Source organism: Epinephelus lanceolatus, chromosome 10 (genome assembly GCF_041903045.1).
Source record: "Epinephelus lanceolatus isolate andai-2023 chromosome 10, ASM4190304v1, whole genome shotgun sequence".
NCBI classification, from domain to species: domain Eukaryota; kingdom Metazoa; phylum Chordata; class Actinopteri; order Perciformes; family Serranidae; genus Epinephelus; species Epinephelus lanceolatus.
The window spans coordinates 44,250,422-44,276,026 of NC_135743.1; the positions used below are offsets into that span (position 1 = coordinate 44,250,422).

At 39.4% G+C, this 25,605-nt stretch overlaps 1 protein-coding gene across 1 annotated transcript in view; it reads left to right on the forward strand.

Moving 5' to 3' along the window:
- The window catches only part of LOC117265029 (IgGFc-binding protein-like), a 187,510-nt gene that overhangs the window by 15,045 nt on the left and 146,860 nt on the right, over positions 1 to 25,605 (forward strand). The window contains exons 4-6 of the mRNA XM_033639411.2: positions 2,370 to 3,028; positions 4,697 to 5,130; positions 5,934 to 6,097. Of these exons, the coding sequence (XP_033495302.2) occupies positions 2,370 to 3,028; positions 4,697 to 5,130; positions 5,934 to 6,097 (1,257 nt within the window). The remainder of the gene's footprint in view (positions 1 to 2,369; positions 3,029 to 4,696; positions 5,131 to 5,933; positions 6,098 to 25,605) is intronic.

The window sequence follows — 25,605 nt, forward strand, 5'->3', positions numbered from 1 at the left end:
ATACAGTGGCTAGAGGGGCATTTTTGACATAATTAATTGGACAGTCCCATTCATGTGTATAATTTTAAATCAGCATTTCTTCCTCTACACAAGTATGTCTATGTGTGTATTGTGTGTTTGAGTACACAATTTTATAATGTGCTAACATCGGGAGCAGGTATGGGGCTATACAGGTGAGTGTGCCCTTTTTCAAAACTGAGCCAGTGCATCTCAGAAATGTTCTTGTGCATTCCTGCCCACACATAGTCATTAGACTTACACATTACAAGTGTGAAATGATAAAGAATAATCTGTTCCGCTGCCATGCATTATTATTAAAGTCATCGAAAGTTCTATTTGTATCTGCATTGTTATGAGTACAAGTCATGTCTATTTGTGAGCTAAGATGTTTGGTCATCGAACTATAAAGCAACGAAACTCTGTCTGTCTGTCTGTGTGTCCTGTGCATATCTCAAGAACCATTTATGCCATCTACTTCACTCCTGGCAGGTTTATTGCTGGAGATCCAAGAACAAATATTGTCAAATTTGGTGCAATTTTGACACAGAACATTTTCAGTATTAATAAGCTTTGAATAAACAAGTGAACAGGCTCTGTGTAGCAGTGGGGTGGGGGTTTGGGGCTCTGTGGAAAGTCTAGCATATAAGCCATACTAAATTATAACACTATAAATTATACAGCCTTTGCTATCAAATCCATGCTCTACTTTATAGCCACAATGGTGCAGACTGAGTCAAGCATGGCCTCACCTACATCCATTGTGTAAGTTTGCCATACTAACTTATAATAAACACATAAACTCTCTGGTTAAGTCTGTGCTGTACTTTATAACTGCAGTGGTTATGTTGAAGCAAGGGACTAATTCGCCAGTTTGGTAATAAATATTTCTGATAAATGATTTTCACTGGTGAGGTGGTATGACTTTGATGTATTTCAAGGGTGAGTTTTGTGATGTGGGGTCCCATGCAAAAGTCATCTTGCTTTACTTTGTACCCTTTCTCTAACTTGGAATGTTAGTATTGGCAGTGGTTGAAGAAGTATTGAAGTAAAACTATTAACTATTGATAGTAAAACTATTAATAATGTACATTAAAACTCCTGCATTAAGATTTTTTACTGAAAGTAAAAGAGAGGCATTATCAGCAAAATGAACTTCCATTTATTTTGAGTCTGGTCCTGGTCATGGTTTCAGTTCTAATATAATGCTGGATAGTTTAATGATTATTAATGGATCATATTTTCATTGTTATATTTTGTGAATGAAATCTACATCTGCAATGTAACTGTAACAGTAAAGTGTCTGTCTGGTAAATTTAGTAATAGTAGTAGCAGCACTCACATTATTGTTTGCGGTACCAAATCATTACAGACCCAAAAAACATTACTGATGGCTTCTTTTAGACAACAGTATTTGTACTTAGTGCAAAAATGTATAATTAACAGACTTCTTGATGTCCCCAGTCACCAGGTAAAAAGTTTAGAGGTTTGCTGCGTCACAAAGATGGCGACCTCTTAGGGTGAGAGGTGTCCATCATTCCACACTCAACTTATGGACCATTTTGAGTGCACCAGTAATACACTGCATTCTGTGAACAAACTAAGTGCACTTGTGAACTCAAAATATTAGATGTCTAGTGCAGAAGTATGTGATTTGAGACAGGCTGTTAGTCTGTGGTTGCACAGCACACACCCTCCAAACCAGGAAACAAGGGCCGCTGCACAGCTATAGCCTCTTGCTCAGAGCTAACATTAGCACAAAGCACTCACCCACTGCAGTGAGCAGTAACTGCTAGCAGGCCAGGTAGCTGATTTGGCCATAACGACAGGAAAGTATGTTAACTGTTAAGCTTATGTTGATATGATTGTCATATTAAACAAAGATGTTAATTAAAATATTCATTAAACTGAAAGAGCTAAGACAGCTCGTGGAACGTAGCAAACTCGTATACAGGCAGAACGAAACAGCACTAAGGAAGGTAGTAATATACTGTAGTAGGGGAGGGGTTATGTTAAGGATGGCTTTAGTGCGTCATCGAATCATGGGGGCCATCAGGCTCACCCAAAAAATTGTGGACACAGAAATGCTGAAAAACAGTTTGACAATCACAAGGGAAAGTACTACACAGTTCCCAGTCTTCTCACATATTTTCAAAAAGTATTTTCTAACAAGTATAATGAGTTTGGAAAGAAATCACTGATTTTGCTTGACCCAGCTTGACCCAGCAAAGCTTGATTGTGCTGTTTTTTAGGATTTGGCATTACCCTTATACTCATATTAGACTCATTTGGCATTTTCAAGGAAGATAATATACAGTCTGTTTTAATGTAGGTTGTGAATGTTTAACAAATTCCAACATTTTGATCTACAGGTGGCTTCGGTGGGTTTCTCCAGGCGGCTGACTCTCTCTGCAGGTGAAAGCCGTTGGGTTTCTCTGCCATGTGGATCTGAGCTGCAGCAGCAATTTGTTACTGAAAACTCAGCAATTCGAATCACATCTAGTGCTATAATCTCAGTGGTCTCTTTCAACCGTCGCTACAGAACAGGAGATGGTGCTGTGGTCTCCCCAACAAACGAGTTGGGTACTGACTACTTTGTGTACACACCCTCAGGAGGCATGACTTGCATGGACAAGCTACTGGCTATTGTTAATGGCAATAGCCAGAACAAGATCACTATCTCACCTGGTGCTAATTTGAGGCTAAGGGGAGGGTCTAGGTGGCAACGTGGGAAAGCAATAACTATTACCCTGAAACCCTATGCATCCTACCTTGTACGAAGTCATAAAACTTTGACAGGCACGCGGATTCAATCCCAGAAGCCCATTGCTGTCTTAGTGGGCCACCAGTGTCTGGCATTGGGTCGTGGGTGTGAACATGTGTATGAACAGCTCCCCCCTGTGGCACTTCTGGGTAAAGAATACATGGTACCCAGGACTGGCAGCTGTAAGGCCACAAACTGGGCCATAATAGTAGCTGTTGAAGACAACACTGAGGTGACGCTGCACAAGGCCCTAAACTCAAAAAAACAGTTGAGTTAAATATTAATTCATTACAATATACTGTTGAAGCTACAGCCAAGACCATCATGGTTGTCTCTCTGGTCCATGTATCATCCAATTATAGGGGTTGGGGAAAAAATCGATACAGCATAGTATTGTGATATTTTTGTGTGCCAATATTGTATCAATACATGGATGCTAAGCACTGATTTTTGTTATTATTTAAATTAATAATATTACAAATGTTACAAATGTTATAACTTATGATAGCCCACCAGAACAATGAAATCATTTGTTTCTTCAGTTCACTAGATACATTTTGCTGCAAAAAAAAAGACTGAAGTTAGATGAACTAACTAAAACTTTTCATTATTACATAAAACAGATGTTGCTGTTCCTTTGGGGACTTAATTTGCACTTGAGAAAAGGTAATACATTGCAATATATTTTATCATAATACTCAGTATATTGCAGCACATCTAAAATTGCGATAATACTGTCTCATGACTTAAGTATTGTGACAATATTGTATCATGGAGCCTCTGCTGATTCCTATCCTATCCTTTTTTTTTACTTCAGCTTTTGTAGCCTCTAAGAAAAGAAAATGGCCATTTTTTTGTTTCTGTTTTGAAATGGGATATTAATTATAGACAAGGAAACCAAATTTTCTTTTTGTTTGTTATGTAATCTTGTTTTGTACTATTCCTCTGCTGCGTGATCTGCAACATACTCGACAGAGCATGAACGTCTTTCATGATTTAAAGACGTTTGTAACAAATAAAAATATTTTAAGCTGAAAATAAAGGTACATTTTGAAGAATCTGAAAAAAAAATCTTGGAAAAGTGAATCAGAGATAATAATCGCATTCATCTGTGATGACAGGTGGACTGTAGTCTGTTATAAATGTAGGAGGAATATGCAAAGGACCAGTGAAATATTTTTTCAATACAAAACAAGAAAATGCTCAGTCATATTCACTTCATAAAGCCTGAAAAACAAGGGAAAAAAAATATCTATTTTATTTTGTTTAGTTTTCTGGATTGAATGAAATAATTGAAAGATCAGATGATACATGGACCACAGACACAGTGACTGTGTGTGTGTGTGTGTGTGTGTGTGTGTGTGTGTGTGTGTGTGTGTGATCAAAATACCAATGCCATGTGACAGCTGAACAAATTCCATCCACTGCTGAAGGCGACAGCAATGTATAGAAGCATATTGATGCCATGCCAGAAAAACATACAAACAAACAAAAAAAAAACTATCAGTATCAGGCATTATGAAAAGGTTCTTGTTATAACATGATGTTTTATATGTTTTTACAAGATGTTTTTAGGTAATAACAAGAAACTTTTCTTGTAAAAAAAAAAAAAAAATAGATAAAAAAGGAAACTGTTTTGATGTGAAACGTTTCACTTTATAAATGATAACTCAACACATTCTTATAATGTTAAAGTCATGTTTATGGCATCAATATCCTTCTGTATTAGTGTGAGGACCTTTTACGCTTGTCAAACAATCATTTAGTATGTTTTATATTGTACTGGCTGATCATATTACAAGATGCATACCAATATGTTGTACTTCTATATAGATATTTACTTAAAATGAAATTATCAAAAAGAAATTGCCCAGTTCATCTAAACTTGAACAACCTTTATCTAACTAATGAAACATGTTACACTTACACCAACAGGAGGCTAAGGAGACCTGGGGACGTCACCTCAGACAAACTACTCTTCAAACAGCCACTGGTTGTCAAGAGCAACAAGAAAGTAATGGTACTGCTTCTCAGCAACAACAGTCCATATGACCCTTTTCTAATAACAGTGACTCCTACCAGCAGGCTTGCCACTGATTGGGCGGTTGATACAGTTGGTGGACTTTACAGTACTGTTTCTGTTCTATCAGAGAGGGAGGGGGCAGGCAGTGTAAAAGTGTGTGTGAATGGACAGTGCCTCTCACCTAAGTGGATAAAGCTCCTGGCAGATCAGCGCTGGGTGTGGTCAAATGTAGCAGTGGGGAAACAGCAGAGTCATGTGACAGTGGAAGGTGATGCCCAAATGGCAGTCTACGCCTATGGTCAAGAAACCCGCCATTCGTATGGTATTGCTGGAGTTTGTTCTGAAGGTACACACACAGAGATTCTTTTATAATAATATAAAAATGGTGGATGCATTCAGTTAGAATATTTCTACATACCAACCAAACCATGCAGAATGTTTTTCTATCTCTAACTTAAGAGATATTTATGGATGAAAGGTATTAGAGAAAATTGATAAGGTAAAAGGCAATGTGAAAAGTAATACACTTAAAATCTGGGTAAAGCAAAAAAAAGAGGAATGGGTTTGTCACACCGCAGAAAAATCTATTATTAAACATCCAGCCAAATTTGAATGATTAAAAAAGTTGTATATATGTGTATAAAATTATTTCTCAAAATCATGAAAAAATAGGCAGTATTATCTGCTCTTAGACACTGGGGGCGTGTCCTCTGCATGTACTGAGGCCACACCCAATGGTTCTAGTTCCCATGTAGCGTAGGGGAGGGGCTTATGCTAAAGATGGCTCCATTGCATCATTGATTGATTGATTGAGATGTTTATTTCGAATATGATGCAATAATAAAAGGAAAAGAATAATAAACAATATGAAAAAGATAAACAATATGAAAATTGCTCATTGAGCAGGCTTTTCCCCCTGTCCAAAAATCCTGGACACAGAAATGGTGAAAAATGGTCTCACACCACCATTCGTAACTATATAGTTCCCAGTCTTTTCACATATTTCCAAAAAGTGTTTTCTAACATGTTCAGTGTGTTCAAATGTAAAACTCAGATTTTATTTTAACCTGACTTTAACGATGGCATAGTTAAATGTATCTGCCATGGTGCTACCTGTACATGGATATGGTGTATTTGCATTTCCTGTAGGTGCCCCCTCTCCTACACTACCCCCGGATCCCTGTGAAGACCTAAAATGTCGAGTAAAGGAACGCTGTGAGAACGGAAAATGCGTCCATGTCTCTACAGCAACCTGCCGTGCGATGGGTGACCCCCACTACCAGACATTTGATGGTCGACGCTATGACTTCCAGGTATGCTTAGGCAATATATGACAATATTGTGTAACACGATATCGTTGGCCACAATGATAGTTCTCATGTGTCTCTCTTTTTCTTTTTGTAACTTAAATGAAAAACGAATGCAATGATTTGCAAAAGTTTTTTGACTATTATATATTCAGTTAGAAACAGTATAAAGACAAGATGTTTAATGCTCAAAATGATAAAGTATGTTTTGTTTTGTTTTTTGTAAAATATAGACTTACTTTAAATTTGATGCCTTCAACATGTTCCAAGAAAGTTGGGACAGAGGCAATGAAAGACTGAAAAAGTTGTGGAATGCTCAAAAAACACCAGTTTGGTACATTCCACATATTAACAGTTGTAACTGATGTAAGATTGAAGTATCACGAAACAATTTTGCAAGAAATTTTACTGCCATCAAGTAGGAGGTAGTACATACAGCGGGTACTACAGGTACTGTATACTTCAGGTACAACATACTGTAGGTAATACATTACGAAAGACATGCACTGTAAACTACAGGTGCTGCATAGTACAGGCTGAGCCCTACCTCAGGTACTGCATAAATGTACTACATACTACTGGTATTACATACTACTTGTCCTGCAGGTACTGCACGCTACGTGTGTACGGCTCCTCTCATGTTGGTATTTCTATCTATAGGCCAAACTGTTGCACCAGTAGTAAAAGTAGTAGTATCCTTTAAGGCTATAGTAATGAATAATATATGCTAATATATAATATTAACATGCTCTTTGAAGTTGCTCCAACAATGTCAGTGTTTGACATTCATAACCCAAACAGTAGCAACAGCAGCTACAGTCACTAGTAGAAGTAGTTGTGCTAGTAGTATTTGTAGTAGTGATATAGAGGTACTTCTTCTAGCGGTAGTAGTTACAGTAGTGGTAGGATTGGATAGGATTGTTAGTAAATGCAGAGATGATAGCAACCTTTGCTCCTTATCTGTTGAATGGGGACGAAGAGACACAAACACATATGTCTGTGAGTTTGTGTTTCATTGGTTGTTGCTATGGTGATTAATGAGGGACCTGCAGCAGAGTAGCAGAGGGGGCAGAGAGCAAATAGATTATAGATGGATTTAATTCCTCTCAAACTCCTCTCTGTGATGCCCAAACCGTGAGTCCAATCGTCAATATGAGGATACTATCAGAGAGATGAGCTTCTCCCAAACGCAGACATATCTTTGTGGTGTCAAAAATGTGACCTTGGTCGCAAGTTAGAGATCTGGTACCCCTCAGCTGTTTTCCAAAAATTTCTCCTCTCAGTTTACATACTACATGTACAACAGTCAATGGGCAGTAGGTGTGTTTAATATTTTATGTATTTACAATACATTACAATATGTATTTGACATTCATAATCCTAAAGGTACTAACAGTAGTATTAGTAGTAAAGGCTGTAGTAGGATGTAGTAGATAATAGAAATCACTGATATATAATGTTTACATGCTGTTTAAAATACAGATTCTGCTCCTGTCATGTCTGCATTTAAGATTTAGACATGCATACACCAACATGTCTCTGTGTTGGTGTGTGCGTAGCCGTTGCCATGGTGTGGCAGGGCAGTTGTCATGGTGCTTAATGAGGGCTAGCTGAGAGAGCAGAGACAAGACAGGCAGAAAGCAGCTCTCAGCAGAGGGTTCTTGTAATGGACACGGGACCTCCCAAACTCCTCCCTTCTATTCCCAAACCATGAGTCCAATCATCAATATGAGGATACCAGTAGAGAGATAAACTTCTCCCGAACGCACACATATCTTTGTGATGTTTGTGGTGTCAAAAATGTGATCTTTGTGGTGAGTTAGAAATCTGGTGCCCCAAGCTGTTTTGCCGGAATTTTTCCTCTCATGGTCTCTAGGGCTGCAGTGATTTCTGGGTTGGCATACATTTTACTCTCATCCAGATCCAGCATGTGCAGTCCACCGAGAGAGGTCACTCTGCTAAGAGCAACATAAGCCATGCCCGGTTCAAAAATGTGTTTTAGTGAGACTACAGCTGATTTCCTTGTTATGCCTTAAACCTTATGTATTGTACAAGCAAAGGCAAGTTTAATAGGAAACCGTCTGCGCACCACTCTTTTCTGTTTCAGATTCTCCTGTGCTCTCTCAATGTACACTACATCATCAGGTCCTCCTGGTGCTCTGTTACGATAGTTTGTTCCAGCTGTTTCATCATCCATCTTGAGCCCCAGCATAGTGACATGTGCAACAGCATTTTCTTCAGAGGTTAGTACCCTGACTAGTGTGGAGAAAGATCCATTCACCAATCCTTGAGACACGTCTATGTTCCTGGTGAGCATGACACGAGCACTCTCAGCAACGTTCAGTGTATTTGGTAAGTCATTTCTGCCTCCTTTGAATGGTTTACTTTGTCTTGCCATTCTGCCAGTCCGTGGGTCCTTTCTGTAGTCATCTCCATCAATGGTGGCGATAAGAGAATGGAGCAGATCTAATGTTGCTGAGGTGTGTGAATCAGCCTGTTTATTAGTTGCAAAAATGTGCATGACATCAGTCGGACAAAGTGCTGGTTCAGTGAGAGCCTGTGACAGCAAAACTCTGTCTTTTTCAGACAGCTCATCTGACTTTTCTTTGACACAGATCCTGTTCAACATCTGTGCAAAGGCAACATCATCCTTCTGATGCATAATCTCAGTCAGGGTGATCATCTGAAAGTACTCCTGCCATGGGGTCATACACACAGAGAGGTTTGGACTGTCACATGGGTGGTAGCTGATAAAAGTCTCAGACAGCTATTACTGACATTCCTCCAAAAGGTCTCTGACTGCCTTTGATCTGTTTCAGCCTGGCATCCACATATGCAAAAAGGTGTTTTGACACCATGGACATTTCATCAATGACAATGATTTCAGGATTTAACAGTTCACATCTGACTTTATCAAGTTGGTTGCCCAGTCCTTGGAATAGAGGTTTTAGGCTTCACAGAAGCTTTAACAACGAGTGCAGTGTAGATCCTGATATGTTAAAGGCTGCAGTTCCAGTGAAAGCAGTCAAAAGGACAGTGGGATTTGAGATGTCTGCCTCCTCAGCATGTCTGGGCAGTTTGCTCAGTATCTTAGATGCCTCCGAGTAGATGCATTTGATGAGATGTGACTTTCCTCTTCCAGCACCACCATTAATGTAAAAGAAAAACTGCTCTGGGTTTAGGCCACAGACACGCTTCAAGCACCAGTCTCTCACTGCATAGAATACACATGCTTATTCCTGGTTCAGACTTTGATACATTTGGCATAACTGTGTGGGGTCTAATGCAGGGGACTCTCAGATTGCTCTGGCCTCTGTTACAGCATTAGCCTGATTACTGTAGTCTGGGACATTCTCTGTACATTTTCATGATCTGGCTCTCTTGCCTGCAGATCTTCAACACACTCCAACCTCACAACTTCAGATTCTGGTGCCAGATTACACCATTCATCAATCACACCTCTGTTCTGTTCAAACTCCTCAACTGCCTCTTCAGTTTCGTCACTGTTTTGCCCATATTTGTCTCTGTTTTGTTCGACAATGTGTTGGACATACTCAGGATGGTCAGCACCTGGTAGCTGAACATAGCCACTACACTAGAAGGACTCGTGTGGGGAAATATGTTTTTTTCAGTTCCTGGTCTGATTGATGAGGAAGGTACAGTTTTAGTAATGTGCCATAAAACTTCTCAGGATATTTTTCCTGTGAGCAGCGATGATATCTGATGACAGCAGGCTTATTGTTTTTTCGCTTTTGCACAAATCCCATTTCATTGAGGAGGGGCAAAACAGAGAGAGAGAGAGAGAGAGAGAGAGAGAGAGAGAGAGAGAAAGACAAAGGCAGGTGTGGTGATCAAAGGGCCGTTTGGCCTACAAAACAAAATGGCTGACATCAGAGAACTACAAGATGGCCGAATCAAAGCTAGCTTCAGATCGGGGGAGGTGTTTGTCTGACCGTGTGGTCAGGACAAAGACAAACTTTGAGATGCCTTTTGGGTGTAGCTCTGTTGAAAGCCTAGTTGTTAATAAGTCTATGTGAACGCATTCTCGGAACCCATCGTCTGTATTCGGTGTCTGACTTCCGGCAGACGGCAATACAGCCTCTGGGGGCAGACCCCCAATTTTTTGGCATTCCAGTTTGATTTGGGCGGAGGAGGTGAATTTCCATTTCCGACTTGCGTTTATATATAAGTAAATATGCTGAACCATTGCGATGGATTCAGAGTTTGCAGTGACGGCAATTATGTTCCCCCTTGTTAGTTCACCGCACGGACTGTTTAACCTGGCGACAACTGCAGCCGGCTCAAACGTGATTGGTCAATATCACGCGAACTACAAACAGCCTACAACCGGAAACCAGGGCTCTTTTGCTCTTCTTCCGGAGGCAAGATCTCCGGGGTTTTCACATCTCTATATACAGACTCTACATTCACTGAATGTAGAGTCTGTATATATAGACTAATGTGAATGTGATATGTGTTGCATAAAGTCTGGATTAGTGCAGAGATTGTTTAGTTGTATGCAAGAATCTGTTTGTGAACAGCATTAGCAAACTAAACACTTAGCTTTGGCGAAGCCAACTAACCAATGGCCTGACTGCAAACAATCACAACAATTACTCAGTAAACAGCATTAAATCGCATACAAATTAAACAGTCTTGATTAGCCTGTACAGCTGTGATAAAGCTATGCCCAGTTGTTACTTTACCGATCCTTGAATGGATGGAAGAAAGAGTCGCTTTGTGGTGTGCTTTGTTAGCTGGCAGAGGGAGGCGGGAAAGAGCTGTTTTTCCAGATGCAGTCTTTGTTGTGTCCTTTGTTCCAAAGGTGAAACTCTGAGGAAGCTGGTCTCTCAGGGTCTTTGCAGAGTTAGACGCTGTGTGCTAACTCAACAAACTAACTTCTCCCTGTTCCTCGAAAGTTAGTTGCAAACCTTGTGCTTGCAAATCTAACTTCTCTGGTTCAGGTTTGCCTCTACCTTGAGCATGGGCAAGTCGTGGTCCAGGAGAGTGGTTTGGGGCAATGGGGTCTGAGTTGGTCAGAGGTGGTGTGTGCTGCTCGGCATCTCACGAGCAAGAGAAAGACTGTCTGAAGGGAGCAGACCTTCTACAGATGCCTGTGACATCACAGAGCCACATGTCACTGTAAAAGTCCTATTCAATCAAGTTTTAAGACTTGTGTCTCACTGAGGTGTGAGATGGGACATCCTGGAGATGGGTGTCAAATAGCTCTCTTTGTTTGAAGAACAAAGAGCATGCAGAGAAGAAAAGCCTTCACATGTCCACTTTAGATTTAATGACAAATCATCTGTGGTCCTGTGAATCCCAACATGTAGCTGGTAAGATACACAATGCAGGAATATGCATTGAGAATGTAGCTGACATCAATCTTGGCATTCCAGGCTTCAAGTAGGTGTGGATTATATCCATTTACCCAGCAGTCTTTTGGTGCACGTTTCAGTTTCACAGCACTGGATTTGTTTATCAGATTGAGGCATTGTTCATACTCACTGACTGTTAAATTGCACTGAGTTAAAAGCTGCTGCAAACTGAGAGAGCTAGTTTGGGGTTCATTCAACAACAAGTTCAGTGGTTGGAGCCTTCTCTTGGCTGTTTCCACTTGCGCTGGATCAATGTCTTCACTGGGTCTTGTTATCATTGTCTTTCTGGCAGGTGGTTTGGGAAATCCAATTCTGCAACCTGAGCTGATACTTCTGAAACATGTTTGGGAATGGTTTTTGCTGTGCACTTGCACTTCTGTGACTTTCTTGTACAGTTCGGGTTGTCTATGTGGGTCAGGCAGCTGAGCTGTGATGTATTTGGACACAAAGTTACACACAGTCAGATCATCATCTTCCTCAAACACAGGTGCACTGTCTACCCTAATGAGGCAGTGCATGTGTGGGCTTCCTCTGTGCTGACACTCAGCTTGGTAAAAGTAATCAACAACTTTGCCGAGGGACTGTGCAGGAGATAGGAGCAAATCACTGTATAATGCCTCTACACGTTTATCAAACATGCGCATTGCTGTCACAGGATTGCTTCACAGTATGTCACACTTTGCTGACCAGTCAAGTCCTTCAAAATTGACATCTTCAACTTGCTGCCTTTTAATTGCCTCGATCACTTCAAGCCAACGCATTTCAACTGCAGAAAAAGTGGGTGTCCCCAGCCATCGAGTCAAGGCAAAAAGATCTCCTGTTGTTTTCTCCCAGCTAGTGTGCCTCGAAGCAGCTGCATAAACCTGACTGCATCTTTATTTCGCACCAGTTTCTCAACCTCTCGTTTATCTTGCAACCATGCCAATTCTTCTTCCATCTCTGGTCAGAGGCTTTCTTTTCTTTAATTGTAATGTCATGCTGGAAATAGCCAAGTGTATTTCAGTCACAAACTGTGCAAAGAACAGGTAGTTTGTGTCTCTGGCAAAACAGTCATTAATACAGAAAAGCCATGCTTTGAAGTATTTACTAGGTGTTAGTTTAATATATCTCTGCTAATCCAGTGAGTTTTGACCAGTAGGGAACTGTACAGGAAAAGCCATGGCCTCTAGTTTAGGTGTTCTGAAAAAGCTCACTGGTCTGTATCTTTCAGCAGGGGCAACAGAGTAGATTCCTTCACTAAAACACATTTCAATATCCTGCTCATTTTCAGGCTAATTTTCTGCCTCACACAGTGCACTTTTCTCACACCAGTCAATTTCCATTAAATCAGCTTCATCATAATCACCATCCTCCATTGCTGCATCCTCATCATCATCCTCTTCATCAGGAAGTGCTGGGTCACACAACTCAGGCTTATCTCTGATGGTTATGTCCTCATACTGTGGGTGAGTTTCTTTGAGTTTATGCAGTGCCTGCACTAGTTTGGACCAGGTAACAGTCTGGAACAGCTGATGACCTCTGTAACACAGTCGTCTCTTTAGTTTTACTCTCAAGAATTGAGACTCACTTCTCAGTCTGGGTAACGCTTCAACTGTATCCTGCACCTCAGAGGGGACACGTACCACACTACCATGTATTGCTCTCTGTTGACCTTTGGGAAGAGGAAATATCTTGGCAAATGGGATGCACTTGGCTATAAGATGGTGCTCTAAGATGTTTAGATCAGAAAGTTCAGGTGGAATGTCAACAAGCGCTGTTGTTAGCGACAGCAAGGCTTGGCATGACTCCATCTTTCAGATGATCATGGCAGGTACAACAAATCCCCTCTCTCCTCCTCTCATCAGGCATCTTGCACTGCTCATTTCTGCACTCATCATGACAAACATGGACATACTTTCCTGTCAGGCATGCTACAACCACATCTGGATGTTTGACATAATTTGACCTTGTGCAGGGTCGTACTTGGTTTGGAAATGATGCCTTGTGACAGACAGTGAACACATAAGTCGGATAAGTGGTATGCACCTTAGAGGGGACACATACCACATTACCATGTATTGCTCTCTGTTGACCTTTGGATAAAGGAAATATCTTGGCAAATGGGATGCACTTGGCTATAAGATGGTGCTCTAAGATGTTCAGATCAGAAAGTTCAGGTGGAATGTCAACAAGCGCTGTTGTTAGCGACAGCAAGGCTTGGCATGACTCCATCTTTCAGATGATCATGGTAGGTAGAACAAATCCACTCTCTCCTCCTCTCATCAGGCATCTTGCATTGCTCATTTCTGCACTCATCATGACAAACATGGACATACTTTCCTGTCAGGCATGCTGCAACCACATCTGGATGTTTGACATAATTTGACCTTGTGCAGGGTTGTACTTGGTTTGGAAATGATGCCTTGTGACAGACAGTGAACACATAAGTCGGACCGGCCTTTATTTGTGATCTAAAAACAGATATGACCTCTTTTATCAGACTGTTGTCACTTTCTTGTGTTTGTCTGTGTATCCATCTGTATTTTCTTTTTATTTTCATGGCACATCTCATGTTATGTATACTCCTAAATGCCAGATTGTTTATCTGTCTTGCATAAGTTTTTTCATTACTTGTTTGTGTCTAACCCTGAAAGCTTGATCATGTGAGTAACGCTGAATGATTTGAGATCTCTTCCTCAGTCTAAACTCTACGCTGTCCCTGTAAAGGGTGTAACAATACTGTTTTTGTTTCTTTTGAAAATCAGCACTGTGGCTGTAACTCTGGCTGATGTACTGCTTTTTTTTGGGTCTAAAATCAGCATCATCTCTGTAAAGGTTTGTGCAATACTGTTGTCGTTTCTGTCTAAAATCAGCATCATCTCTGTAAAGGTTTGTGCAACACTTGTCGTTTCTGTCTGAAATCAGCATCATGTCTGTAACATGTGGTACAGTACTGTTGTTGTTTCTGTCTGAAATGAGCATCATCTCTGTAACGGTTAGTGCAGTACTCCTTTTGTTTTTGTCTAAAATCTGCATTGCCTCTAACCTGGAAATCCAGATGCCCCGCCCCTAGCAAATTCTAATTTGCACTGGCCCCGATGAGCAGAGCCCGCTGAATCGCCAATCGGACCAATCAGATCAGTCTATCTGACAGAGGCGGGTTCTGGGCGGGCATAACATAATGATGACAGTGCTGCGCCATAGGAGTCAAAAAGAAACACCGTGTCCATTCAATTTAGCTGTGGGAGAAACGCTAAGCCAACTACACTTATCTTTTTCCTTGAGAGAGGAACAGAAGACTGCCCTAGAAGCCTTCGTTTCCAGGAAGGACGTTTTTGCCAGTTTGCCGACAGGATACAGCAAAAGCATAATATATCAGTTAGCCCCACTGTTCGGCAAACAAATGGGGCTTAGTGCAATGAATACGTCACCTTGTGTTTTGCTCTGATTGGCCATCGTGCTATCCAATTGCAATGCAGCGGCATTTGAAATGCCTCAGTTAGTGCCGCCCCTTGGGTAGGAAGGGTGTATCGGTGAGGGCCAGACTCAAAATCTTTCTACATTTGAGTCTGGATTTCCAGGCTACATTGCCTCTGTACCTTGCAAAAATATTCTGTTTTCTTTTCTGCTTAAAGTCAACATTATCTCTGTATCTGTAAAGAAATGGGCTTTCTTCTGTGTATTATTTCAGGATTGTTTTTATAATTCCTCCTTGAGATAGATTTTCTTATTTTTATATGCTGCATTTGAAGCATATTTTTCCCTCTCTTTCTTTTTTTGATTCTCTTTTCTTTGTGGAAGAAACAATTAAATTTTCTCCTTTCCTGTTTACTAAGTTTTGACAGTTTTCAGGGGATGACTGTATCACTGGCAACTGTATTTAACAATGGAGCAGATAAGTCTGACTGAATGTGAGGAGCATCATGTGATAGCAATGAAATCAAACTGAATTCACTGGACTGTTCTGGTTCAGTTTGGGTATTTGGGATTATGACACCAACCTCTTGTTGTCTCACTGATAATAAAGAGGTGATGTTAGTGGACACTCCTTGTGAGATGTTATCAAAAAACATCAGTGGCATCAGTGTTTACCTCTGGTGTAGTTAAGTTTGATTCATTCTGCATCATGTGATGTGACAGAGCTGAACTGGCTCAGTGATTGTGGTTCAGTTTCCATATCAGTAGATACTTCATGTGAAATGTCACTAGAGACATCTGTGACAACTGTGTTTATTATGCCTGACTCCTTCTGAAGAGCATCATCCAACAGAGCAGTTGATACAGCAGCAGTGTGAGTTGTAGGTTGACTGTGTCTGGGACAGTATTATTCAGGATGGCCACATCATAAAACTAATTCAAGAATGACACACTTAAAAGGACAAATTATGTCAATACCAATGCTACTTATGTTTAAATATTAAAATTTCCACCACAGAGCTCTATACAATGTAAATAGTTTTGACTAATAATCCAATGCACAACCAGTAGTCTAATGTCAGCTATGATCTGACCTGACCCTTAAATGATGACACCAGCAAAATAACTTAATGCTGATGCAAAATCAGGAACAGAGTTGTTGTGGCACTGGTATGACAGATGACTGCTTGTGGTAGCTGAAGAATGTTGGGTCTGCAGACAGGGAACAGCACCTTCAAATCAATCCACTTTCTCCTCACGGATGACTGTATTTTTATTTCAGTATGAACAGGTTAAACAAAAACAAAACACTAAAACTGAATGACTGAAACAATGTGAGTGTGTACAAATAATAAACTAAACAACAATGAATAAAATGTAAGTATGGGTATGTTGTCAATCAATCAATTTTATTTATAAAGCCCAATATCACAAATCACAATTTGCCTCACAGGGCTTTACAGCATACGACATCCCTCTGTCCTTTGGACCCTCTCAGCGGATAAGAAAAAACTCCCCAAAAAAACACTTTAACGGGGAAAAAAAATGGTAGAAACCTCAGGAAGAGCAACTGAGGAGGGATCCCTCTTCCAGGACGGACAGACGTGCAATAGATGTCATACAGAACAGATCAACATAATGAATTAACAGTAATCCGTATGACACAATGAGACAGAAAAAAAGACAGAGACAGAGAGAGATGCAGGACAGACGGTAATGACAGTAGCTTACAACAACATAAATGAAAGTAATAATATTATAATAATAATTACGGTTATTGTGGTACAATACATTGAAAGTATATATTAATATATGATAGTATACATATGTGCCAATAATCATGTGTATAATAACAGTAGAAGTATGACTAATGATAACAGCAGCAGCAGGAGGCATCTGGCAGGACCACGGCAGAAGCACAACCGTGTGTGACGTGTGTGGTTGTGCTGCTGCCGTGGTCCTGCCAGATGCCTCCTGCTGCTGCTGCCATCATTAGTCATTAGTCATACTTCTACTGTTATTATACACATATGACTATTGTCACACAAGTATACTGTCTGATACTAATACATACTTTCAACATATTGTACCACAGTAGCCAGAACTATAACTATAATATTATTACTTTCATTAATGTTGTTGTAAGCTACTGTCATTACCTGCATCTCTCTCTCTCTCTCTCTCTCTCTCTCTCTCTGTCTCATTGTTTCATATGGATTACTGTTAATTTATTATGCTGATCTGTTCTGTACGACATCTATTGCACGTCTGTCCGTCCTGGAAGAGGGATCCCTCCTCAGTTGCTCTTCCTGAGGTTTCTACCGTTTTTTTTTTCCCCGTTAAAGGGTTTTTTTTTGGGGAGTTTTTCCTTATCCGCTGTGAGGGTCTTAAGGACAGAGGGATGTCGTATGCTGTAAAGCCCTGTGAGGCAAATTGTGATTTGTGATATTGGGCTTTATAAATAAAATTGAATTGAATTGAAATTGAACATGTCATGTTGTCCAGGCACCGCTGCGATATGAGTTAACCTGCGAGACAGTGGAGCACAAAGGCTCCGGAGAAGAAGCCGAGTTAGAGACATGCAGTATGGCCGAGTTAGCAAGATGCACTAACAGGGTTAGCAAAAGGGAGAGAGAGAGAGAAGGAGAGAAGGTGCCCGTTGTATTATAGGAGGTCCCCCGGCAGACTAGGCCTAAGTCAGCCTAACTAGGTACAAGGCAAGCCTGAGCCGGCCCTAACTATAAGCTTTATCAAAGAGGAAAGTCTTAGGAGAGGAACCTGATAGCTGAAGGCTCTGGCTCCTGATCTACTTTAGGTAACTTTAGGGACCACGAGTAATCCGGCATTCTCAGAGCGCAGTGTTCTAGTGGGATAATATGGCACTATGAGCTCTCTAAGATATGACGGAGCCTAACCATTTAGAGCTTTATAAGTTAGGAGTAGGATTTTAAATTCAATTCTGGATTTGTTGTACAATTATTTACATCAGTCAAGTAAACAAATGTGTTAAATGTGAAGATATCTGCAATCAAAACAAACCTTTAGCTCCACAGCAACAAAGTTAAGGAACAACTACACTTCTTTTCTAATAGAAATAGGGATTTTTACTCCAATTATTTCTTAAAAAAAAAAAATGGTTAGAACAGTATAATTTGTATGTTGTATGATGTAAAACAATTTTTTGCAATTTAATGTCCAAACCAATTTTTTCTAAATAAAACAATAAAATTATAGTAATTATAGTAATTATAGTATAAATAATAGTTAACCAATGCTTATATGGACAATGACAAAAATAGATTATTGCCAATTGAAAAGATGAAATCACAGATCCAAAAAAATAAATAAATAAAAAATTCAAACCATTCCAATGTACTGGTAACTTGAACTGAGTGAGTGAGAGTTCTGTTCAAGCTGTTTTAAAAATAGAGGCTGGTTTGGATGTTTTAAAGAGTGGGTAATTTATTGTTGAGTATGTAATGTATAGATGTAATTCCCTTTGACAGATTATAAGGTTGGGAAATCAATCTCAACTGTAAAACAATAAAATAACAGTTTAGTGAAGGCAAAATGATAATTCTGATGTGAAAATTACACTCCAGATCATCAAGAAGTCACCAACAGATGATGATGCTCTGCATTTAGGGACAGGCAGGAGAAGGAGGAGTGGAAGGTAGGTGAGTAGCATGGGTGCAGATCCCGGAGGGGATGGGGGGAATTTATGAAAAACACAAATTGTCCCCCCAAATTCTAAATAGCCTAAAACATTCCCAATTCTAAAATAAATGAAAATTGTGGAACAAATATTTTATAAATATATTTTCCAACTCCACATTCCATCTCTAGCCTACTAGGCCTCCCTTCCTGCTCTGCTGCAATGCAACTGTGGGCGGGTAACTTTATTAAAAAAAAAAAAAAAAAAGATCTCTCTCCACTTTCTCTCAGCCACTGGAACATGGCCATCGGCTGGTGCTCTTGCAGTAGTCACTAAACAAATGCCTTTCTGTGAGTAATTCTGATTGAAACTTCCTCAAGAAAAGGAGAGTGTGCCCATAAAAGATTTAAAAACGTAATCAGATTCTGTTTGCCGCCTCAAGTGAAGTAACTTATCCCTAGCCAGATCCATATTTAGAGTAGCTAGCTAACGTTAGCTTGCAGCTCCATGTACTATTGGCTGTTTAAGAGAAATAAACAGTAAAGGTCAGCAGGGAGAATGGGGTTGGTTGTCACACTTTTACTTTCATTTGAATCCCTGAAAAACTGTATCCTCAATAGATTCTATTTCAATGTGTAATGGAAGCTTAAAGTGTCAGGTAGGAATGGAGTGACCTTACTCTCCTTAAGCTTATTCTGTTCAAAAGATATAGACTGTCAAATACATCTTGTGCATTTGTGACAACCATCCCCATCGTGGGGTTGGTTGTCACATACTATGGGGTTGGTTGTCCCCATGTTATTTAAATGGGAAAAAATAAAAAAGGGAGGCAATCTTAAAAATGAATTTAAAAAGTTTAATTTCATTTAGATGCAACAACCTCACATATGTCATGCACTAAGAGAACATAAATCATGTATAAAAAATAGTATAAAGAACAATACAAACGGTCAAAAGTCCCCTTCTAAAGGGGAGCTCAAACCACACATAAAAACCTCATCAAGCATTTTGAACTTGGTCTCCTGCCTCATCTATGGGTCACATGTGACAACCAACCCCGAAGAGAATGTGACAACCATCCCCAACTTGTATTTTTTGTTAGCAATTAGGCTAGCAAGCACATGTTGTTGCCTAGCTAAGAAAAAACTATCTTAACTTTAGCTCTCCCTTTATATTTTTTTAATGGTATTAAGTGTTTTATTATAAACCCATTGTGTAAAAGCCTAGAAGAGGAATACAGAAAAACTGAAAAGTTACATTTTGACCTGAAAAACACAAAAAGTCCTCTCACCTCAATGTCAAGTGTCGTACTGCTGAAATGACCACGTAGCTAATCTCTGACCCTGATTCTGAAAATTTTAGTGCCAACGTTTTTCAACAGCGCCCTCTAGGGAGTGACATCTGATGCTTGTGACAACCAACCCATGTGACAATCAACCCCGTTCTCCCCCATATGATTCTCTGTGTAGTGCTTTTTGAATGACTTGGTGATAGTGATGAGCCTCTATGAAATCGTGAAATATGCTGGCAATCTACACGTGTGCAATTGAAAAAAAAAATCACAACTGATTGTGTCCCCCCCAATCAGATCTGCGCCCATGGTGAGGAGGGTAAGTGAGATAGGTAGAGAGAGAGAAAGGGAGATTTTCAGTTCACTTATCAAGCTCATTATAAGTACTTTTCAGGTGGACAATTTAATTCTTTAATTATTATTTAAGTCTCATGAATTTTTTTAATTTTCATTTTTAGTCTTAAAAATATATTTAAGATGCTTAAAGCTATAGTGCGTAACTTCTGTCGCCTCCCAGCGGATAATGCGTTATTACAACTAATAAGCCGGCGGCACTTCCATGTACACAGAGTAACACTCGCCACACACCGTGTACACAGAGTAACACTTGCCTTTGTGGTAGGAACCACTTCTGAACCGTGTCTCGGCCGCTTCTCCGCCATGTTGCTTTCTCTTTCTACCTGCGCTCTACCTCTTGCTATGACACTCTCCACTCTTCCTCCCCCTCCCTTCTTGTTGTGAGGAAGCATTTCCTGTGTGCCAGCGCGGGAATGTCGCCGGTCTACACGCATACTAAAAATGATATATATTGAAAAATACCGCGAGATGTTAGAGGAGCCGATCGGCTTAATCAGCATTGTGTCATCTCCTCTAGTACTGGCTTGGGTGAAACGGACATTTATGGACCTGTAGAAGTTACGCACTATAGCTTTAAGAGAGAAATGCTGATTAAGAAATCACAAAATAGCGTACATACATCATGTGTGAATCTAAACAAAGCAGGATATTCAACAGTTACACCCCGAGTCATGTGCTCTATTGTCAGTATAAATTACAGTTTGTCAGTACTTACCAACCAAAGTGCACATGACAATTGATTTCCTCTTAGTCTAAGAGAAGAAACAATAGTAAGTATGCATGCGTGATTAAAGGGTTAAAACTAGCAGAGTAGCAGGCTGGAGTCCAGCATGGAAACTGAGCAATGTACTGCTGTGGAGGGCGTCAGCGAAGTACCAGCTGAAGAATTCAATATCAGTTTAAGTGCATGCAATATTCAGAATGTTTTCACTGCTCTCCCTTAATGTCAGACAGTAATTTACAACAGGAAATGAAGCCATTATATCGCTCTCTTCAAAGCCAGACTCCGTTGAGAAAAACTGTGATTCAGTATTACTGTACACAGGAGCTGCTGGTCCACTGCTTCCTCAAACAGTTAGTTGGTTAATGTTACTGTGTGACTTTGGTGATTAAAAAGTGTAATTTTGGATTTAAGTCACAAGTCATGCAAACAGATCAAAGCAGCAGTAGACCAGCAGCTCCTGTGTTTAATGTGCTAGAATTACTGTTTTTATCAATGGAGTCTGGTGGTTTTGATGAGAGCATAGATGTCAAACTGAGGCTGTTACAGGCTTTCCCACTGGAACGAGCTGTCTGACAGAAAGGTAAAGCTGCGAAAATACTCTCAGTATAGCTTTCACTTGTACTGATATTTGTTTTTTTAGGTAGTACTTTTTTAGAGGGCTATAATACATTTTGTCGCTGACCCTGTCCACAGCAGCATTGCTAAGCCTTCATGTCACACCAAACCGGGGGTGTGCTGGCTGACATCCACTTTATGCAATAGTATGGTATGGACAAGTTTTCTATACAACCTTACTTCAAAAAAAAAAAAAAAAAAAAAAAAGAACTATCCCTTTAACAGTTTGACTGTGTGTTACCGTAGGATACATCATCACTGCTTATTTATTTTTACACTTCCCACCTTCATATCAGTGTCAGGATAGTTAGTTGTGTTTATTGAAATAACCAGACTTGTTTTATATTTGACCTGGCAACTAATTGTTTTTTGACAGCTAACATGGTGAAAGTTACCATTAGCAGCTATGCTAGCATTAGCACATCGCGAATATTAGCTAGCTAACATTAAAGGGACATTGTGTGACATTTTCAGTTGTTTAAAATTGATGTTTTTAATTCGCCGGTCACGCTGCCTTTTTGATTCCCTTTTGCACTTTCTTGGCGACGAGGATTCCGTCTCCCGTGATGCTGCATAATACATGATCCTGCATTATGCTCAAAGAGTGGGACTAACTAACAGCTGTTAGCGGTGTAGTAATGCGAGGAGAGGGATGAGGTGTGTGAGGTTGAGCCACTTGTCAGTTGTCAAGACGTGATTGGTTTGTTTCAATTTACATCTGCCCCAACAGTCCTACGTTGTAAACACAGCCAGCATGGTGAGGAGGGGGTTTGTCAACTCACGTCGCGTGTGTCTGTGTAGGAGCCTGAATGAATACTCCATGTAGTATCGGATGAAATGGTTTCATCAGTGTTATCATAGCTTTTTGGTACACAGTGGCTACAGTTGTTGCAATATGTGTTTGAAACAGTGAGGCGCTAAAGTGCGCCATCTGTTTGAATGCAATATATGATTTCAACGTTAGATGAGAGAAATTCCTACACACTGTGGCTTTAAAGGCTTTACTATGGTACAACAGGAAAATGTTTAGCCCTTCCCGTTTAGTTTGAATTCAGTCTGAAGTAGAAGCCGATTGTAATGCATTTTTTTAAATTTATTTAGACGTTTATTGATCAGGGACAAATGCATTAAACGTTATTTCATATAAAATAAAAAACAGATGTCATGCATACAAGTTTCTAGCTGAAGCTAATTCGCAACCCCTGTCCCTGATTAGGCTTTTGCTATTAAAACAGAGTTCATGTGCAAAGTTAAAAACAGTTCAGAAACATTAATATACAAAACATATAGACAAAGACAGAATCAGGACATAAACAATAAGCAAAAACACAAAACAGTAAAGGGCAGTACACTAAATGAGTAAAATAATATTTCAGCCATCATTTTACTTTTGTGTTAAAAGCCTTGGGCTCTGTCAATGTTTTTATTTCAGATGTTAATGTATTCCATAGTTTGGTACCTATTACTAATAAGGATGACTGTCCGAATGTTGTCCTGCATTTCGCTGTTCTACAATTACTGCTTGTTGCACTCCTAGTTCTAATTCCACTGTTTTGTTTGTTTACCAGTTGGAGTATTTCTGGGGCAAGGTTGTTCACATACTTTAAAATCAGTTTTAAAATGAGAGGCCTAGAAAACTGTCAGAACTTAAAAGATTATGTTTCTTGATAATTTGGCAGTGGTGCCATCTAGCAGGTTTCTTATCAATTACTTTCAGTGCCTGTTTATATAATGACCTAATTGGTGCAAGTGTTGTTTGATTAGCTTGACCCAAAACGGTTGTACAATATGATAAATGGGAAAATATCATGGCATGCATGAACTGTTGTGCTGCCTTAAGGGGTATATATTTAATATATCTAATCAGACGAAAGCAGTTTAAATTAGTTTTGACAGTTTTACACAGACTCCTTACATGTCGATCAAACTTCAATTGAGAATCTAAAATGACACGTAAAAATTTAAACTTGTCTACTTGATCTATCTCTATCTCATTAATCTTTATTCCAGAATTTTCAATGGCTTTCCTCTTAATTGAGAAGCACATTGACACTGTTTTCTTATAATTCAAGGTTAAATGATTATTTTGAAGCCACTGTGACACACCAGACATTTCTTTTGACAGTAATTCTGCTGCCGTCTGGGGAGTTTTTGCAGACACATATACAATTGTGTCTTCCGCATACATTTGGCATTTGGCTCTTTTGCAGCTATCAGGTAAATCATTAACTAAAAAGTAAGGGACCCAGAATTGAACCTTGTGGAATTCCCATTCGACAAGTCTGGACAGCTGACAGGATAGAATTAGATCTGACCTATTGCTCTCTATGCTCAAGATAGAATCGAAACCAAGCAATTGTCTCCTCTGAGAAATTAAATGTTTTGAGTTTATTTAGGAGAATTTTGTGGTTGACAGTGTTAAAGGCTTTTTTCAAGTCCAAGAACACTGCCACCACTACATTTCCTTCATCTTATGACTGTTTTATAGATTCTGTAAGATAACAGTTTGCCCACTCTGTTGAGTCCCCTGCTCTGACCCAAATTGTTTGGGGTGCAGTAGATGGTTGCTTTCAAGGTAATCAACAAGTTGTTTAACTGTTTTCTCAAGAACTTTTGAGAGCACAGGTAAGATGGAAATTGGCCTATAATTGGACACCAGGTCAGGTGCTCCAGACTGTGAATGGGAGTTATAATTGCCTTTTTCCAGGGCTTCGGAAATTCATTAGCTCTGATAGATGAGTTAACCAGATGTGTCACTGGCACTTGAAGAAAAGAACTGTATTTTTTAATAAATAAGGTATCCAACCCAAAATGATCCTTGGCCTTAGAATGTCTTAACTGCATTATAACTTTACCGATTTCATTTTGATTTATCTCTTTAATATGAAAAGACATTGAGAGCTCACTCGGAATGTCTTCTAACTTAACTGGTCCAGTGTTTGCTGCCAGTTCCTCTGCTGACTTAATGAAAAATGAATTAAATTCGTTTGCAATTTCCACATTATTGTTACTAACTATTCCATTTATGTTCAATTCCACAATAGATTTTTAGGATTAGAAGCTCGATTAGTCAGAATATTTAGATGTTTCCAGAAAACTGAGCTTTTCCCTTCTGAGTCGGCAATTAATTGCATAAAGTAAGAGGTTTTTGCATTACGCAACTCCCTACTTACTTTATTTCTTAACCTTTTAACAAATAATTATGTCTGTATGTGTTTTTGTAGTTAATGAGTGTTTGAGCACGATATCCCTTTTCTTCATTAATTGATGAATATCTTTATTCAGCCATGGTAAAGCCCTGCAACGTCGTGGATGCTTCAATGGCTGAATATATTTCTGCATCAAATCTGTAAGTGTTTTCATCACTGTAGCACAGCAGGTGTTTACATCATGAGTTTGCATAACATCATCCCAATTAATATTCTGTAGTTCATTTTCAAATTGTGTCACTTTGTTTTTGGGGATGCCTGCAAACTGTTTTTCGTTAATTTTCTAACAATTAAAACTATGTTGTGGTAGGACAGACCTGTAATTAAATTATACGTCTTTGTCACTCTTTCAGCTCTATTTGTAAAGATCAAATCAATGAGGGTTTTACTGACTTTAGTAAGTCTTGTCGGCTCTTTAATTATATGCTGGAAATTATGTTTTGAATAGATTGTTTTTATTTATTGCTTGCTGCCTTTGTCCAACCAATTTATTTATTATAATCTCCTAGAAAAATAGTTTCACATCTACAGCTTAGTTGTTTAAGTAGTTCATCCAAATCCTGGTAAAATGAAGCACCATGCGAAGGAGGATTATATAGAGTCACAATATTAAATTTAATTTTTGTTGATAGCATTACATTAATGCCAACACATTCTAAAGGCGTATCCAAATTAATTTTAACACATTTAAAATGATCTCTAATGTAAATCAGTGCTCCACCCCCCTGCCTGACACTCTGTCTTTCCTAAAGCAGACATAACCAAGTACATCAATCATGTGTGTTGGGATATTACAATTTAAAATGTAAAAAATGTGTACAAAAGGTACAGGACAGCACCCCAATTATATTGTTTATTGCCACATGAACGTTTCGGGTGAAACCCTTCC